The sequence below is a fragment of the Bos javanicus genome, chromosome 9 (assembly GCF_032452875.1).
Source record: "Bos javanicus breed banteng chromosome 9, ARS-OSU_banteng_1.0, whole genome shotgun sequence".
NCBI lineage: Eukaryota > Metazoa > Chordata > Mammalia > Artiodactyla > Bovidae > Bos > Bos javanicus.
Window position 1 is genome coordinate 75758539 of NC_083876.1, and position 19024 is coordinate 75777562.

Consider the following 19024-nt stretch of genomic DNA (forward strand, 5'->3'; position numbering starts at 1 on the left):
GAGTGACTAACACAGGCTTTTATACCTCTTTGATTTCAATGCACTACCCAGATTTCCCCAATTTTTTATCTCCTTTCCCATAAGGAGAGTTTCTCCTTCTATACTCTCCTTTCCTCTTCTACTCTTTGTTTCTGATTTACCAAGAAAATTTTGATTGGTCTTGCCCATGTGTTAAATACTAGAAAGGGAAAAGTGCAGAGCCAGAGCTCTGATTTAGAAGGTGGAAAGAACAGTAAAAACTAGAGAAGGGCAGGGCTAAGAAAGCATCCTCATAGAGACCATCATTCCAGTGGTAGAATTATGGAAATGGGGGTAGAACTAAACTGACAGTTACAGACCACTCTGCCTCTGACTGCCATGAAAGAAAGTGAAGTCGCTCAGTCATGTCTGACTCTTTGCGACCCCACAGACTGTAGCCTACCAGGTTCCTCCGTCCATGGCATTTTCCAGGCAAGGAAACTGGAGTGGGTTGCCATTTCCTTCTCCAGGGGATCTTCCCCACCCAGGGATCGAACCCAGGTCTCCCGCATTGCAGGCAGACGTTTTACCATCTGAGCCACCAGGGAAGTCCTAACTTTCTGACTGCCATGACCTCATTACAAATCCTCATCTTGGCAGACAAGATGGTACAGCAGTGATCTCAGGACAATTGGAAGTGACAGATATAACCATGGTCTTTCAGGCTTGTTGCTCCTGTTATTGCATTCCTAGCTCATGAAACCAGAGAGCAGATGTAAGCCATAAAAGGGATAATGGAAGCTACAGGGGAGATGAGGGGCCATAGCCAGGCAGCGATGCACAGGAGCTGGCAAATTCTGTTTTCAGAAGAGCACAAGGAGAGAGTGGTATGAGGACTGGGGATGCTCTTTTAAATCCATCATCTTTTATCAGCTTTACTAGCTCAGAAAGTTTCCTGAGGATAAAACCAAGGCCTGTCTGGCTCCTAAGACCACATGCTGCCCCTGGCCAGGGTCCATGTTTTGCTAAATGACTGCCATAGGCTCCTCAGGCGGGGCCCCTACAAACAGGGGCCCTGAGACTTTAAATCTTATAGGCTCTCTTCTGAGAGTGATTATCAATAGTCAGGACCTAACAGTGTGGGTGTAAGGCAGGCCCAGGGCCAATCATGTCTCTGTCACTGACTGTGCAGACTTTGGGCAAATGGCTTAAACTTCTTAAACGTCCATTTCTTCATCTGCAAAGTGGAATTGTGAGGTTTAAATGGCAGAATGCAAACAGCCTACAACCTGGCATGTAATAAGGACTTGATAAGTATCATCATTACTATATGCTTGACTATCCATTGTTTTGGTGTTACTTGAGTTGAAAACACTTGTGAATGAGAAAAGGACAAATATCAGGTTAGGAGTTGGAAAAAAAATTCCAGTCATTGGTTTCAAATGACCAGCACCAGCCTTGGAACTTTAGTCACTACTGACCCTCACTTTTAAAAGCGGCTGGAAAAGTACCACCCTCCATGCAGACTCCACCTCATTCTCCGCAGGTTCTTACTTCTTAGAAAAGGAGTATGATTTTCTAACTCAAAACCTGAGATATATGTCCTGACAAGTATTCTTAAGTCTACAAGAGGACAATGGTACAGAATACTTCAGTCTGGTTCTAGTTTAATCATGCTAGAAAGTGAGCCCAGTCAAGGGGGACACCAAGGCAATAAAAGGACTTATTTAGTGGCTCTCTCTCCACAATTCCAAGATGGCTGACACCTATTTCCAAAAGACACTGGCTGGGTGAAGACAGTGCTCTTAGCATGCTACTTAATAGGAGACCTTAGTGATAAAGAGCCAGCATGCCTTTGCAGGAGATATGGGTTCCATCCCTGGGTGGGAATATCCCCTGGAGAAGGAAGTGGCAACCCACCCCAGTATTCTTGCCTGGGAAATCTCGTGGACCGAGGAGCCTGCCCGGCTACAGTCGATGGGGTCGCAAGAGTTGGACATGACTTAGGGATCAAAACAACACCAATCAAGAATAAGAGTAATAAGTATTATCAGCCATTGATATCTTGGGGAGAACTATTATCAAGATCCCCTAAAAGGACTCCGAATAACAGCTTAGGGGAATGTGGCAAGGACAGTAAGGAACAAGAAGTGATTTGTAAGTTGATATGATACCTCAATGTGATGCCACCCGGACCCTTGATACACAGAAATGGAGATGGGAAATCAATCAAGTGAGGGAGGGTGTTGGTAGCGGTTTTGATTCCTAATTTTATCTAAGTCTGGTTTTGCCCCTGTGAATTTCAGGGCCGCGAGGTCTGACGTCACCTCCAGGTAGCCTCCCACCAGCCTGGGGTCCGGGGATGGCAGGAATGCAGCGGGTGAGGACCAAGAGCTGTGACTGCATATTTTTCTCGAAATCCCCCCAGGGGCCCAGAGTTGGACGCTCCCCTACGGGCTCATCACGTGTGCAGCCCAAGCAGTGCAAACCCAGCAGAGATCTGTGGTCCCCGGGCACTAGGGTGGTTTTTAGGGTTTTCTTTCTTTATGATTTCCCTTCTTGTTCTCCACAGTTGATGATTTTCTGCAGAAAAACGGCTGAGAAAAAGAACCTATTTCATTTCCAGTTCCCATCACTGCGATTTCCACATGGATGTGACGTTCAGTCCAGCTTCCGAAATGCCCAGGTGACTCACGCGGGGACACCCCGGGGCGGGGCGCAGGAGTTTCTTTGGCTGCGCGGCGGGGCGGGGCGGCGGGGCGGGGTCGGGGCGGGGCAGAGTGCATCTGGCTTCCCGCTCCTGCTGCGCCTCCTGCGCCCCCTAGCGGCGAGATCAGGGCCCCGGGAGTCTGGGACTCGTGTCACGTGACTGGAAAGTCCCTGGGTGGAAATCCCCGCTGTCCGCGGGCGGTAAAACAGAAAGGGAAAAAAGAGAACTGGCAGTCGGCAGCCTTCGCGGCGGCCAAGTGCGACAAGCTAGGAGGCCGTGGGGGCGGAGCGGCGAGAGCAGCCGCCGGGAAGACTACGGTGGCAGCAGCAAAGGAGATCTACACCCCCCGACCGGCCCGCCGGAGAACTAGACCGAACCAGGCGTCCATGGGGAGCCGCCTCCACCCGGCCCCGACCCGAATTGCGACCCCAGCCTGCGGCGCACGCTTGTCTTGACCTGGACTTGGGATTTCTGAAGAGGATCGCGCGGCCCGAAGAGGTAACCCCGCGTCCCTGTGCGGTCTGCCACGGGCTCTCCCGGGACAAGGGCTGCGAGTGCGAATTTGGCAGCGACCCGCGGGCTGGCCCGGTCGACTTGGCCTTGGTTTTGCTGCTGTCCCAGAGGGAAGTTTGTTGACCCCTGTAGGTTCTGAGCTGCTGAGAGTGGAGGTGGCCGCCAGATGTTGGGGTGACAGCCTGTTTTCTAGGATCCAGCCAACTGTTCCTTGCAGCTCATGCAGAGAACTTGAACGGCAGCTGCTTGGGGGAGAGTCGCCCCCGGAGCCGCTTGGTCTGGATGGTCATCGGTGCTTTGCTCTTCGGCTTGTCCATTTTGGAGTCGAGCTCTGCATGCTTACGGCCACGTAGACCTTGCAGAACCGCCTGGCCTCTTTCCAGACTGCAGCACCGGTCCAGACGGGTGGGATGTCGCAGCGGCAGCAAACCCTAGGGGGCGGGGGACCCGGTCAGCTCTCCTTTCCGGGGAGGGCTTGCAGACACTCAGAGTGCAGCAGTGTCAGAGAAGTATGCATGGAGCAGGAGGTCGTCCGCCTGCCTTGGGGGGGTGACTCCAATTTAGAGCATCTGCAAGCCCCTACCCCCAAGTCAGACTGTCTTTGTCAGCCGGGGTCGTCCCACATCCTGCCACCTGGCCTTTCAGGAAAGCCGTGGTATTAAGTAAGGAAGGAGCTCAACTCTTGTTGAGACCGCTTTGTTTTCAGTTCTCCCTGCCTCCCTCGGAAAGCCACTCTGGTCAACTCTCTCAGGGCAGCCTTTTGGGAGAACCGGTGTTTGAGTCTTCTGGGCCACAGCCCCAATGTCCCAGATTATTAAGCAGCCAATTACTGCTTCATTCATGTGTCCTAAGGTCCTTCTTTATTTTTTTCAATTCTTTGTACAATTTTTGAGTTTTTGAAGTAGTACTTTCTGAAAATTTAGTATCTGTTGGTAGGCCAATGAAGTATCAGAAATATGAAAAAATGTTATGGGTGATATTGTCTTTGCATATAAGGACATTACATTCATAGCTCAGAAATTCTTTATCACAAGTCAGATTATTCTTTAATCTTAAGTGTGGGGAAGTCTAAGTCCTGGACACTTAGGCAATGGGTATTGATTTCTTTTAAGGAGGCAATGCTGCAGGCCATTCAAGGCTACACCAATGAATGAGGTGACACTGGACTGTCAGATATTGACATTTGCATGTCTTGCCTGTGGTTCTAGCGCTCTCTATTTGAAAGATCTTAGGTGCAGAAGAAAATAATAGAAGAGTCAGAAAAGCAAAGAGGCTACACCTCGTTTGTTTCGGATCTTCTTGCCTGTTTCCATGTGAGAGCAGCAGGCACTGCAGCCACAGGTGTGGTGTTGTGAGATTAACAAGGGGGTGGGTTTAGAAGACCAGCTTCTAGGCAAAGCCCTGCTCTGGGATGGTGTGGAACCTACCTGAGCAGGACCAGTACCGCAGGTGCTGTAGCTGGAGACTATGATGGTCATGTGACTTCATGCTGGGGAATAAGGTTATCTTTGATCTTTTGCCTCAGCATCAAGCTGATGGTCAGGCAGTAGAAGCATGTGGTCAGGCCATGCTTGCTGAGTGATGGATGGACAAATGAATGACATCATGAAAGAGGCTTTTGCCATGCCACCAAGGAGGGAGCATGTGTGATGTTTTTGTCCCTTAGTCGTGTCTGTGGCCTTACCATGATTTTGCCCAATTCCACCTGCAAGGAATGTCTGACGTCAAAAAGGAGAGATTACCATTTGACCTATAGAATGACTTCTTCCAGGCATCATCTAGCTATCAGATTAAGAATCCGGATCTAAATCTACCACCAGAAGACTCCTCAGAAGCAACCTCGGAGTCATCTAGTCCACCTGTCTCCCTGGAGTGGGCCATGAGAATTTAGACCATTTTATCAATGTCTTTAAGAAAGCTGAGACCTACCCAGGACAGGCTTTCTTGTAACATACTTTTCTTCTCCTTCTTAACTTGGTTTAACTTTCTCATCTAGAGTCTTGCCCTAGAAAACAGTATGCTACAGGACTGGGATTAACAATCACAGTGAAACTTCCTAGACGCTCTGTTCGTGCTCGGAAACTGTCTTTGTCCTCAACTTGGAAATTTGGATGGATGGCAGGGCACTCTGCTCAGGGTCAGTGAATGTCAGCTGGCTCTCCACAAAGAGATGAGCTGTAAAGTCCCATGTTAAATCAGTTCACATCTTCCCATGCTATTGTCATGGATTGGAGATGCTGGGGTTGTCCCCTTCCTCTTCCATTGGTCCTGAGTGGCCCCCTCTGGCTGCAACTTCTTTCCTTGTCTGCTTCCAAACTTGTATTTCTTTCCACTGGTTGATTGTGCTTGAAGATTTCAGGATGAAAACAGGGTGAGAAATCAATCTGAGTATTGGTAGCTGGAAGATGATGATAAAATTGTGTTGGCAGTTGAGTTCAAGTAGTCCAGTTAATTCCATCATTACATAGAATATAATTCTGTGCTTTTACTATCTGCCCTTGGAAGTGTAGGATTTATTATTCTAGTATTGTTATTATTCTAATTATTCTTCTGATGTTGTAACGTTCAGTGGAGAGGTTCTGAAAGACTGCTAACTGTTTGCTCTTAAAATTGGAAAGCATCTTGCTAGGAGTAGACTTTTTTGTTGGTTATAAAACATTCAATTTAACTCTCTATGTATATATATAAATAGCATTTTATAAGTAAATGCTTTATAAATGTTCCTTTTGGGGACTATAGAGAAAATTCCAATTGACAGCCTACACAACAGCATAAAATTGCAGGATTTTCCACAAAATATTTGTTGTCTTTCCAGTATAGGGAGGGTGTGCTTGAAAGAGGTAAATCAAGACATGGACTAAAAAAAAGGGTTGCTTGGTGGTGCTCTTAGAAGAGGAGCTGACTTGCCAGGGCTACACTGTGCCTGTAACCAGCATTCAGGGCACCTCAAATCCAGTGTTTGCCCCCAGAACAACATCAGGATGAGATGGGAGTTTCAGTCAGTTAGAAGGCACTGTACCTGTTGCTGACAGACAAGCTTGGCTCCCTGACAAACATTACTGAAAACACGGGTTATTCCCCTCCTCCTCATTGCCCACTCCTTCTCTTGTTTAGACTAATCTTTAAAAATGATGTAACTTAAAACTGTCCAGTGTGAGTTCATCTTTGGGGCCAGCTAGTATCCTGGGAGTAGAGGTGACTAAGATCTTTTGCCTGCTGCTCAGGGTGATGACAAGATCAGACGGTGGGGTTTCCTGCAGGCAGGTATATAGGAGTCATATCAAAGTCAGACTAACGGCGTGGGGTTTTCTTTCCCTCCTCTTCAGGTATTGGAGAGCACCATGGCTGAGCAACTCCTTCCTCTGGCCTTGTATTTGAGCAATATGCGGAAAGCTGTGAAGATACGAGAGAGAACGCCAGCAGATATTTTTAAACCTGCCAATGGAATCATTCACCATTTTAAATCCATGCACCGATACACTCTGGAAATGTTCAGAACTTGCCAGTTTTGTCCACAGTTTCGGGAGATCATCCACAATGCTCTCATTGACAGAAACATCCAGGCTTCCCTGGAAAGCCAGAAGAAGCTCAACTGGTGTCGAGAAGTCAGGAGGCTTGTGGCACTGAAAACAAATGGTAAGATGTGCTTTTGTCTAGGGGTTGAGGTGGCTCCTACCATGCTGGGTCCCTATTTATTAAAAGGCACCAGCCCCAATTCAAATCTCTTAAGGCTATAGGTACCTTAGTATAGAGACACTCCAAGGGGCATGTGATGAAAGCAAGCTTGCTGTGTGAGTATTTAAATTAAGGGTGATTTCTAGTGCATGTTAGAGAGCAGAGCACACTGAACCTTGGAGAATGCATTTCTGGACACTGTGCGTTACATGTATGTGTAGGGTATGTATGTATGACTTCTGTATCTAATTCTTGTGACTGTTTAATCATCTGTGAAATACCCTTCCCTTACGAGTAATGGAAATATCAAAAGGCTTTAAAAAGTTCAGAAGAAAAGCATGGTGTGAAAATCAATATTGTTTTCCACTGTCATTAGAAAATGCTCATGATGATGGCCTTACACTTCTTGAATTGATGGCATTTTATGGGTTAACCAGTGGCTGTTGTCAGCTCCTCCCTTACCTAGGTTCTGCTGCCTGCAGTCCCAAGATACTAACTAGACAGATAAACCTGAGTTCTTAGTGCAGGTTTTAGTCCTCTATTTCATTCTTTTTAGGGATTCCTAGTACTGTACTGCATTTCTTGCTATCTGTGACTGTCTGCCCAATGGCTGTTTACAACTCATTGCTGTTTCCTGTTCTAAACTTCACTGTTTTTTTTTTTTTAATTCTTTCCTTTGAGCAAGAGTATGCACATCACAGAAACATTCAAGCCTAGTGTTAAATGTAGAAACAAAATTCTACTTTATAAATGTAGTTAATTGTTACAAGAAGCAGTAGACTGCTTATTGTCTAGGTAAAAGCAGGAAACTCTTGCCCTTAGATCAGTGACAATCCTAAACCATCCCAATTATTTTGGTTGATATACATCTAAGGGCAAAATAATACATCTTCATTGACAGTGAGACCAGATGATAAGTATGTTAACTTAACTAAATGAATTGGTACCTTCACTTTGGCCATTTTTGACTTGGGTAACTTGGCGCTATTGAGGGACATGACTTTTTGCTTGGGTTGTGGGGGTTAAGTGCATCACCTCAACATTGTGCTTTTATTTTTGAAGCATAGATTCTTAGAAACATAGAAAACGGAGGCTACCTAGTGTTTACACTGGTTTTGGTATTAAATCAAGAGATGCTTATAAGTAGGTAATTATGTTAAGTCATCATCAAGGGGTTTATATTCCTGACAGTTTGTGGTTTTAACTCTCCCATTTTGTTACAAAAAGAGGTGGAGTCAACTTTGGGAGAGTTGAAAAGAAGAGATTCTGCCAAATTAGAAATGTGGTAATAAGAAAAAAACCATTTTATCATGAACTGAACTGAGATTTTAGGTTCAACTTGCTCTAGTTCCTTAAGGAAAAAAATGGAATATAAAAAGTAAATACTTGTCTTGCAAAGATACGCATTTAAGTCAAGGATCATGCTACAAATAAAACTACAAAGCAAGTGCATTTTGATATCATTTTCTGAGAGATGGGGGTTTTAAGTCTCAGAGTCCTTTTATTTCACCACTTACAAGAAAATTCTTTAAAATTCTGGAAAAGGAAGAAAAAATATTTAGGGGAAGAGGAAAACAAACAACTTTTCCTTTCTGATTTTTATTAGCACCATTTTTTTTTTAAGTCTTCCCCCTATAGGAAGGCTCTTCAAAGTCAATGATCTATTTGGGGAGGGGGTGATTCACAATTTGCATTTGAGGATATGAGACTGCGGTGAATGAGGAAGGGAGTAGGTGGTATAAAATTGAAACTTCATTTGAAAAATTCCAGCGTCTATTGGCTGCAGCGATTTCACTTGTATAATGAGTAGCCCTATTCCAGCTCACCCTGACCACACCCACTTGGAAAGTCCAGGGTGCACTTCGCAGTTTAAATGTCTACACACCAGAACAAAAAGTACAATAGCTGTTGCTCAATTGCTAGTCAAATAACTTAGCACTGGGGAATTCCAGATGTTACTTAGGGAATTTTATGCTGGTGCATCTCAATAAAGAACTGAAAGTAAGCACAAGAAGAAGAAAAAAAGCCTTATCTTTGCTCTAGATTTTGCAAAGGGGAAATTTCAACAGCTTGCAATTGTTGCCACACTTCTGCCAAGACACAAGGCTTGAGCGATCTTTTTGGTTCATTTGTTTGAATGTTTATTTAGCTTGTTTTTCTGACTATGTAAACTGAAAGGATATTGGCTGTGGATATGTTTGAGGGTGGTGGTGGTGTTGTTGTTTACAGTTTAATTAGGATATGATAAAATTTCAAATAGCTTCATTGTACCATACAGCAATGTAAGGAAATAATTGAACTTTTCTTTATAAAAACAATTCTGCAGTTCCCAGAAGAGCCTAAAGAGTTAACTTTTTTAATATTAAACATTTCTCTGAAACGTTTATTCTTTGGAGGCAAAAAAAAAGAAAAATGTCATTTCATGAGTTGTGGATTTTTAACCTATAAAAGTAACAAAGTGACAGTAAAATTAGACCTATCTTTTTCTCAAAAGGCTCAGAGTTCTTAAAGTGCCATCCGTAAACATTGACTCAGTTTTCAAATGTAGATATCTAGGCACCCTTTAATTCTGAAAAGGGACTCTAATTGCTAACAAGCAGGTTCACACAAGGCATTTATAGGAGGTGGGGGTGAGCAGGCTAGTAGGTAATTCTGTCTCAATCCCATTTTATAAATCAGGAGAGGAAACTCCCAGGCCCTGCATGCTGTGGTGGGGTGGTCAAGTCATTTACCCCTGAGTCATGGCCAGACGGTCCCTGTCTAGTAAGCGGAGCCAGAGCAGCTTCCTGGTTTGAGCATGTTGCTCTGGGTGTTCTCTCTCAGGGTCAGAGAGCAATAGGACCAGCATCTGAGCCAGAAAATCAGGGCTTGTTAGAAAGGAAGGGACTTTAGAGATCATAACCCAATGCCCTCATCTCACAAAGAGGAAAAATACTCAGAGGTTAAAAAATTCCCCACCGAGGGCAGAGCCAGACTGGAGTCAAGGTCTCCAGACTCTCAGTCCTTGGTTCCTTGGGCTTTGTTAGTAGCATTCATTAAACAGAAGAGTTATAAGAATGATTTTTTATTTTTCCCTTAAAGCTGTCATCACCTAGTGAAATATTACCAGCTGGTCCTTTGACTAAGAAACTAAACCATTGGCATTTGTTCACAAGCACTACTGGGTCCCCACTCATAGTAGCAGAGAGGCTGGTTTATTCTGGAAACCTCTGCTAGGCCTTAGATGTGGATTGCTAGAATTTGCTTCCCTTCTGTCCTCAGGTGACGGAAACTGCCTCATGCACGCGGCTTCCCAGTACATGTGGGGTGTTCAGGACACAGACTTGGTCCTGAGGAAGGCGCTCTTCAGTACCCTCAAGGAGACGGACACGCGCAACTTTAAATTCCGCTGGCAGCTGGAGTCTCTTAAGTCTCAGGAATTCGTGGAAACCGGGCTTTGCTACGACACCCGGGTATGTTGGGGTTCCTCCTCAAGCGTCTATTGACAGAGCTCCATGGTGGGAAAACTGCACCTCCGACCAGTCCCTGCTGTCAGGGAGCATATGGTTTGCTGGGTCACATGAACTTGGCTAAGCAGAGTCAATGGAAAACACCAGAAACCTCCCGTGGGATGAACCCAAGGCCCTTGTCACTGCTGGGAGGCTCCCAGGCAGCATCTTCCCAGCTGGAGAGTCATTTTAGAATGATCTTTCTGATCACGGGTTTTCCTGTGGCATTTTGGCTGTTTGGGGGGTTTGATGACCCTTCGCTTGCTTTACTGAGCCCGCCAGTCAGATTCAGAGGGTGCCTCCCCATCTTCGGTCACAAGGCTGGGACTTTGTGCACAAAGAGCTTGGCTTGGTGCTTCAGCAGGGATTTTTCTGAAAGCAGGTGCTGTCCCCCTGCTCCTCTGCTTCTGAGTTTGCCTTGAAGTGGGAAAAAGTAAAGGAACAAAACCAGAATTGGGGGGAAAATGGGTGATCATTTGAGTGATGATCTCAAGAAAGGGTAAAAGTAAGCTTAGTGATACCAGTGAATAATTATAGAGTGGAGCCAAAGTTGTTTTTTAATGCAGAGTACATTCAATAGTTTCTTTCCTCTCCCCTTAGAATTGGACCGATGAATGGGATAGCCTCGTCAAGATGGCATCCGCAGACACACCTGCGGCCCGAGGTGGACTGCAGTATCAGTCACTGGAAGAAATACACATATTTGTCCTTTGCAACATCCTCAGAAGGCCAATCATTGTCATTTCAGGTGAGATGCCTGCTGATGGCTTATCTGTATTTAGGTGCCTTTCAGCTTTAATCCCTTACTTCTTAGCATGACCCAAGTTCCAGGTGACGACAGCTAAATGGACTCCCGTAAAAAGTCTCAGAGGGCCTTATCTTTTCTTTCTCTTTCCTTAAACAGACAAAATGCTGAGAAGTTTGGAATCAGGTTCCAATTTTGCTCCTCTGAAGGTGGGTGGGATTTACCTGCCTCTGCACTGGCCAGCCCAGGAATGCTACAGATACCCCATTGTGCTCGGCTATGACAGCCAACACTTTGTACCCCTGGTGACAATGAAGGACAGTGGACCTGGTGAGAAAACCAAGTATCTATTCACATTTGTAACTGCTGGTGAATCCTGCTACACCCTGTTCTTACTGAATGTCAGGGTTTGCTCTTTGGCTCCTTTTTGAAAGCCTCATTTAAGTATATTCAGATCAGATCAGATCAGGTCAGTCACTCAGTCGTGTCTGACTCTTTGCGACCCCGTGAATCGCAGCACGCAAGTATATTAGTTTTATTTAAATATAGTATTCTGTCATTTGTTTGATTAGCAACAATAATGCACTAATCATAATGCCCCCCCACCCTCGCTTGTTTTGTGTGTCGTTTGGGACCTACTTTGAGCATGTTAGTGGCAAATAGGAGATAATGTCTATTACTGCCACCGTTTCTTAATTAACCCATAATACAGTGCCTGGCCTCGGGCAAGTAAATGTCTGGCAGGCTAGCTATTACTGTACTAGCTTAATGTGGAACTAATAGGGTACTTTATAAATGCTTTAGGTACAATATTTTATTTCATTTCATCTTCACAGCATCCATGTGGATGCTATAAGCACTGATAGCCTTACTGTACAGATGAGGCACCTGAAGCTCAGAGAAGTTAAGTAACTTCCCTAATGTCACAGAGCTAGACAGTGGCAGAGTCAGAATCTGAACTCAGGTCAGTCTGAATCTGAAGTGCAGTAATTTAACCAATAAGACCTGCTGCTTGGAGGCTGCTTTATATTCTGTGAACTTCCTGGAAACAGTGTATTTTATATTAGAGTTTAGCACAGTTTGTTTCCCCATTTGATTTTGTGGCTAGATAATACTTTTCCATTCTGTAATTGTATCCTTTCTGCATTTTCAAAATGCAGCCGTTTTATGTATATATGACCTCACACAAAATCTTGTTTAGTAGAATCATTTTGCTTACCTGTTATTTCTTTTTCCCTCAGAAATCCGAGCTGTTCCACTTGTTAACAGAGAGCGAGGACGATTTGAAGACTTAAAAGTTCACTTTTTGACAGATCCTGAAAATGAGATGAAGGAAAAGCTCCTGAAAGAGTACTTGATGGTGGTAGAAATCCCCGTTCAAGGCTGGGACCATGGCACCACCCATTTAATTAATGCTGCAAAGTAAGCAGTTTGTTTTTGGCTCTATCCTGTGTCATCTTTAAGCTGCTTCTGCTCAGAGACCAATAGTAAAGTTATTTGAAGCCAGTTTCCTCCAACGTGAAACAAATTTAGGGGCCTGTGTGTATCAGAGACAATCAGCTCAAGCAGCACTGACTTTAGTTTTCAAATAAAAACAAGGAATTTTTCCAGAGGATTGTCCTGTGTATCTGGATGCTTGGAAGCCAGCATTGTGGCTTCAAAAAGTGCGTTCACATCAAGGATACTTTTTTTTCTTTTAATTGCCCTAGTGCTAGACTAACAAGTGAAAATTCTTAGAAACAAAAGCCTCATTCTCCTGGCTTCTGGGTAAGGCAGACACATCACATGCAGGCCAGGCTGTAGAATGTGTTTCTGTAGCAGCCACATGAGTTGGCCACGTGGATCAGGGAGGAGAGACCCAGAGTGCGGGTTTACAGGTATCAAGATTGTAAACACTGGCTTGATGATAAAGAGATGCCTGTTTCCTAGAACTTGAAGTGCACAACACCGAGAAGGCCTAAGCTAAACAATTTCTTAGCGTGGAGATGAACAAATTTCAGTGAGTCAGAAGTCAGTACGGAGTGCCTGTGGGTGCGTCCGCCTCTTAGTTACTGCTCATGGCAGTTAACGCTGATAGGCACCCCATGCACATTTAAAATTAATAACAGCAAAATACAGAATGCAACATTCCTGTATAGTTTGTGCTGGAAAGTAGACTCGTCCCAAATGAATACCCTGAATAATGTTTCAGTAGAAATCTGATCTCTGAGAACTTAGATAGTAAAAGTAACTATTTCAAAGAGGAATAGAGTAAGTATAGCAGCAATCCACAAGTAACCCTTTCTTTAGCATTATCTGTAATTTGGGGTGGACCAAAATTAATTAAATGAGACTGATTCTCAGAATAGTGATGTCTTCTCAGCATTACTGGACTGTGTTACGTTAGAGGTGCAAACTATCACAGACTGCATTTCAGTGGGTAGGTAGAAAGTTATTGCCACAATCCATATTTTCAGCTTGCTCTATGAGCCAAGGATATACAATTGTGTGTGGGTCTATGTGTGTGTGTGTGTGTGTGTGTGTGTGTGAAGTCTCATATTTTTCCTTTTGTTCTTTAGGTTGGATGAAGCTAACTTACCCAAAGAAATAAACCTGGTAGATGATTACTTTGAACTTGTCCAGCACGAGTACAAGAAGTGGCAGGAAAACAATGAGCAGGGACGGAGAGACACACACCCCCAGAATCCTCTGGACCCTTCCATCCCCCAGCTTTCTCTCATGGAAATCAAATGTGAGACACCTAACTGCCCATTCTTCATGTCCGTGAACACCCAGCCTTTGTGTCACGAGTGCTCAGAAAGGCGGCAAAAGAACCAAACGAAAGTCCCAAAGCCCACCTCCAAGCCGGGCCCCGAGCTGCTCCCCGGCCTGGTGCTTGGGACCTCCCGGGGGGAGGTCTGGAGTCCTGCGGAGCCTGCCGGAGGCCCCCACTCAGCCCCTCCGACAGCACCCAGCCTCTTCCTCTTCAGCGAGACCACGGCCATGAAGTGCAGGAGTCCCGGCTGCCCCTTTACCCTCAACGTGCAGCACAACGGCTTCTGTGAGCGATGCCACAATGCCCGGCAGCTGCCAGCAGGCCACCCTGCAGACCCCACACGGCTTCGCGACCCGGGCAAGTGCCGAGCCTGCCTCCAGGATGTCACCAGGACGTTTAATGGCATCTGCAGTACTTGCTTTAAAAGGACTACAACCGAGGCTGCCCCGAACCTCAGCTCCAGTGGCTCCCTGTCCTGCCACCAGCGCTCCAAGTCCGACCCCTTGCAGCTGGCCCAGAGCCTGTCCCCACACGCCTGCCGCAGAGCTGGGCCTGAGGCGTCCCCAGCCACACGGACTCCAGGGGACAAGATGGGGACCAGCAAGTGCAGGAAAGTGGGCTGCATGTACTTTGGGACCCCAGAGAACAAAGGCTTTTGCACGCTGTGTTTCATCGAGTACAGAGAAAATAAACGTGAGTGTGACAATGGGTTTCCTATCCTCTGTTTAAAAACCCCCGAGTAGAAGGCTGTATGCACCTTAACTTCAAGAAGGGAGCCCCTCTGGACCATGGGGGAGAGTGTGGCTTGCCTGGGTGCAGAATCCCAGTAGTTCTTCTAGCATGCTTGGAAGTAAAAGCACAGAATAGCATGTTCCAGGACCCACAGAACTCTGTGCAGAGTTCAGAGGATTTTTATAAGGTCATGCAATGCAGTGTTTGTAAGGTAGAGTTCAAACAAGACTTCTTTTGAAACTCAAGCGAACTAGAGAAAATTCAAAATCTGAAGAGCAGTAACTGAAAAGAGGGCTTCCCTAGTGGCTCCAATGGTAAAGAATCCACCTTCAATGCGGGAGACCTGGGTCTGATCCCTGGGTCGGGAAGATCCCCTGGAGAAGTGAATGGCTACCCTCTCCAGTATTCTTGCCTGGAGAATTCCATGGACAGAGGAGCCTGGTGGGCTACAGTCCATGGGGTCACAAAGAGCCTGACATGACTGAGCAACTAACACTTTAGAGCTTCCCTGGTTACTCAGAGAGTAAAGAGTCTGCCTGCAATGCAGGAGACCTGGGTTCAATCCCAGGGTCAGGAAGATACCCTGGAGAAGGAAATGGCAACCCACTCCAGTATTCTTGCCTGGAGAATCCCATGGACAAAGGGGCCTGGCGGGCTACAGTCCATGAGGTCACAAAGCGTCAGACATGACTGAGCGACTAACATACACAGACAGCTGGCAAGAGGGCTGTCTCCACTGACTACATAAGAATGCCTTTGTGGTTTTAGAAATATCAAATCTGAAAGAAGGATGGGCACTTAATGTCTCTGCTTGTTCTGTGGCTGTGACCTACCCGTACAGCATGTTCCAAAGGGAGAGACTTGTAGAGTCAAAGATGTTTTAATTACAGTGTTATTTCTGTTGTTTATTTTGCTGAGTGTATGAAAGGTTGCTCTCCTAGAGCGCAACCGGCCTAATCTGTATCAGTAAACTGTCCTGCTGGGTGGCCCATAGGTGTTCCTGATGAGCCTCCACTCTCTTGCAGATTTAGTCACTGCCTCCGGGAAAGCCAGTCCCACAGCCTCCAGGTTCCAGAATGCAGTCCCCTGCCTGGGCAGGGAATGTGGCGCCCTTGGTAGCACCGTGTTTGAAGGATACTGTCAGAAGTGTTTCATTGAAGCTCAGAATCAGAGATTCCATGAAGCAAAAAGGACTGAAGAGCAGCTGGTGAGACCTCTCGAGGGACTTCCCCCTCTCCTGCAGGCCCGGCCTCCTTCCTGGGGTGATGAGCGGGCTTTTCTCCCTGCCGAGTTCCAGGGAAAAACCAGGGGAAAAGTCACCCTGGCCCCCAGACTTGGACGTGCAGCAGTTCCTATTGATTTTCATGGCCTAAGTTTACTTTTGAATTCATTTGAAGAAGCAAATGAAACTAGCCATGGAATAAAACCCATGAAAGCCTCTGAGAAGCCAGATGGTGATCAGAGACTTCTTGGATTTGTAGCACAAGTACAGACCTCTTAGTGGCCAGCAGGCTCCTTAACTAATAACTAATCCTCTGTCATGAGATCCGAGGAGGAAGCAGATCGCCCCGGGTGCCTCCACTTACTGGCCAAAAGAAAGCAAGCATTTATTGATAGATGCCTTGCCTATTGGTTGTTGGATGGTAGGGAATGTCTGAGTGACAATAGCTTATTATTCACACAATTACTATTCATGCGATTACCATTCATGCAAACAGAAGCTGGCCTCTGTGTTAGGGTTGGTGGTTCCCCTGGGCCTCCCTGGGGCCAAGGTCTGATTTCATGGGATGGGGAAAAGCGGTCCTTGGAGACTCCAGCCCACAGGCTGCCACCTGTCCCCTTGGGCAGGCAGATGCCCCTCACTTTAGCGGGCCCTTTGTAGGACCCACACTGTCAGTTGAACAGGGCACCGTGTTCTCCCTGCAACACATGATGACAGTTCTCTCTGCTCTCTCCACCCAGAGGTCAAGCCAGCGCAGAGACTTGCCCCGAGCCTCACAGAGTGCCTCCAGGTCCAAGTGTGCACGGGCCACCTGCCGCAATGTGCTGGCCTGCTGCAGCCAGGAGCTCTGCATGGAGTGCCAGCACCTCGGCCAGCGAGCGGGCACCAGCACCCGTCGGCCAGAGCACACCCCCGAGGAGCCCCCAACGCAGCGCTGCCGGGCCCCCGCCTGCGACCACTTCGGCAATGCCAAGTGCAATGGCTACTGCAATGAGTGCTTTCAGTTCAAGCAGATGTACGGCTAACCCAACCCAGGGGGCCAACCCCAGACCCGGAGGGGCCTAGAGCCTTAGCCCGTGGGGCGCCCCGGTGCCACTCCCGAGGGCCCTACCCTGCAGGCTGGGCCTGGGCTGTCTGTGAGCCGGGGACGAAAGAAGCGCTCGGTCACCGGCCAGGAATCTGAGCAGAGCGTGTGACGGGCCGCGGGTTGCACAGGGTCAGCCCGGAGCTGCTGCTCCTCCTCCCCTTCCGAGCAGAAGGCTGGGAACCTCCAAGCCAGGACAGCCCCACCATCTTTAGAGAAAAGAGAAAAGACGCAGGATCCGGCTGGACTGGGAAACCTAGAGCCAGTCCCCTGCCCTCCCTCAGCATCTCTCGGAGACCAGGAGCTGAGGCCTCAGGGCCCGCAGGCCCTCTGCTGGAAACTCAGGAAGCTCAGGAAGCACAGGCTCAGACACAGACTCAGAGACAGACTCAGAGCATCAGTCAGTCGCGGTTTCGCCCTACTGGCCTCACTCCTCTCCCACGGACACGGCAGAAGCAGAACCATCCACAGACGGTGATGCTGAGGCTGAGCACGATCATAAAGAAAAGCAAACCAGCTGCTCTTTACAATATGCACCTTTCAAGACTCAGAACAGTGGGCAGATGTGTAACTCTTGGTTACGGCTGTCTTTACTTCTAGAGTTAACTCGAACTGAGGTGTGCATACATTGTGTACATATACCACGGCCCCTTATATTCTGTATGAGGGAATTTTTTTTTTTTTTTTTTTTTTTGGTCATGTTGAGATGCTGCCCTAGAGGTTTTAAGTAAGAGGACTGACTAATAATAATAACCTATTTTCTGGTTGTTGTAGGGGCAGGAACCTCTCATAGACAGCTTGCATGAACTCCACTGGCTGCTCTGTGGAATGGAAATTCCTGTGTAAATCACTTTATTTATTTTATTACAAACTTTAAGGTTATTTAAATGAAGATGTTTCTTCTGGTCTTCAGAAAATGCTTGCTGTAGTGTCCTCTTGAGATAAAATAAGACTGACTATCAGAAGCAGGCAAGTTCCTGATAACGGTGGGGGAGTCACCTTTCTCCGTGCACTTTGCTTGCCTTCCCTAGAAAAGAAACAGTCTCTTCCACAGTAAATCTATTAAAATCTCACACTTTCTCGTGAGATTTTTGGCTAGAGCCACTTCCCAACCCTTCAGTGAGAAGCCATTCTCCACAGTGTATAAATGGTTCTGTGTATCCTACCTCCTCAGAGAGACGATTGGGAAGGAGCAGAGATGCAATCAGGGAAGGTCACGGGGAAAGATGTTGCCTTTGACGAAGGGTTTGTTTGCTGTGTTGATGCTGTGTCCTGGGGTGCGGAGCGGTGACCTTGCAGCCAGCTTAGCACTGGAACAGCACAACCTTGTAACCATGAGTATGAGGAAACCTCTGTCTGTCCTTGGCCCACAGCTTCTCTGTGTGTTTTGTGTTACTGTCATACTTGTGCTAGGAAAAAAAAAAAGAAGGGAAGCACATTGTCCCCAGAGGTAAAGGCTGCTATTTTTTTGTTGTTGGTCTGAACTTATGACCTGAAAATCTTGCCTAATGCTCCACAGCCTTTACTGGTCTGACATGATGTGTTTTCCTCTTGAAAATCCATACACCTTTTCCCTTGGCATATCCCTTTATGTCTTTCTAAAGATTTCAAATAAACGTCAGTGTTTTCATTTAGTTCTTTGAAAGTTTCTATTTTAATATTTTATGTGTATCAATATTTTCATTCTTAATGTGAATAAATGGAATATTTATGCTTATTATACAGAACATTTGAAATTTGCACATTTAATTGTCTCTAATAGAAAACCGTTGACTCTCCTCTATTGGCTTTCTTCAAGTTTTCCTAAATTTAAATGTAACTTTTCACAAAAGTCAAAATTAAAAAGTAAATTATTTAAGAGCAAATTTGGATGTTTTCTATTTATGAATGATGAAAGAAAAGGGCCCCCCATATTAAGATCATGCTTCCCAGTTGTTTCAATGTGCACCTGGTCAGGGGGTACATCTCTCACCCATAGGTAGTAAGAGAACCTGCTCTTAAGGGTAAGGCCTCTGGTTTAACAGGGAAGATACTGAGGCCCAGAGGGGAAGTGGGCAGGACCTGCCAGTGCCTGTTCCCATGAGATGCAAGGTCCCTGTGCTCCTACGAAGGCTCCTGCCCTCAGCTTTACTGAAGTGCAGA

The 19024-nt window shown here is 46.3% G+C and overlaps 1 protein-coding gene across 3 annotated transcripts; it reads left to right on the top strand.

Annotated features, from left to right (window-relative positions):
• The first annotated feature begins 2818 nt into the window (after positions 1 to 2818).
• On the top strand, positions 2819 to 18516 carry TNFAIP3 (TNF alpha induced protein 3). Of its 3 annotated transcripts, XM_061428110.1 has the most exons (9): positions 2819 to 3166; positions 6508 to 6817; positions 10118 to 10308; positions 10945 to 11092; positions 11249 to 11419; positions 12331 to 12511; positions 13648 to 14537; positions 15602 to 15783; positions 16539 to 18516. In XM_061428110.1, exons 2-9 carry the CDS (start codon positions 6523 to 6525, stop codon positions 16821 to 16823), a joined length of 2343 nt encoding a protein of 780 aa, XP_061284094.1. In that variant the 5' UTR covers positions 2819 to 3166; positions 6508 to 6522; the 3' UTR covers positions 16824 to 18516. The 3 variants fall into 3 exon arrangements, with proteins under 3 accessions (XP_061284094.1, XP_061284095.1, XP_061284096.1); XM_061428111.1 differs by lacking the exon at positions 11249 to 11419 and having other exon boundaries at positions 2871 to 3166; XM_061428112.1 differs by lacking the exon at positions 16539 to 18516 and having other exon boundaries at positions 2874 to 3166; positions 15571 to 15779.
• Positions 18517 to 19024: the final 508 nt, after the last annotated feature.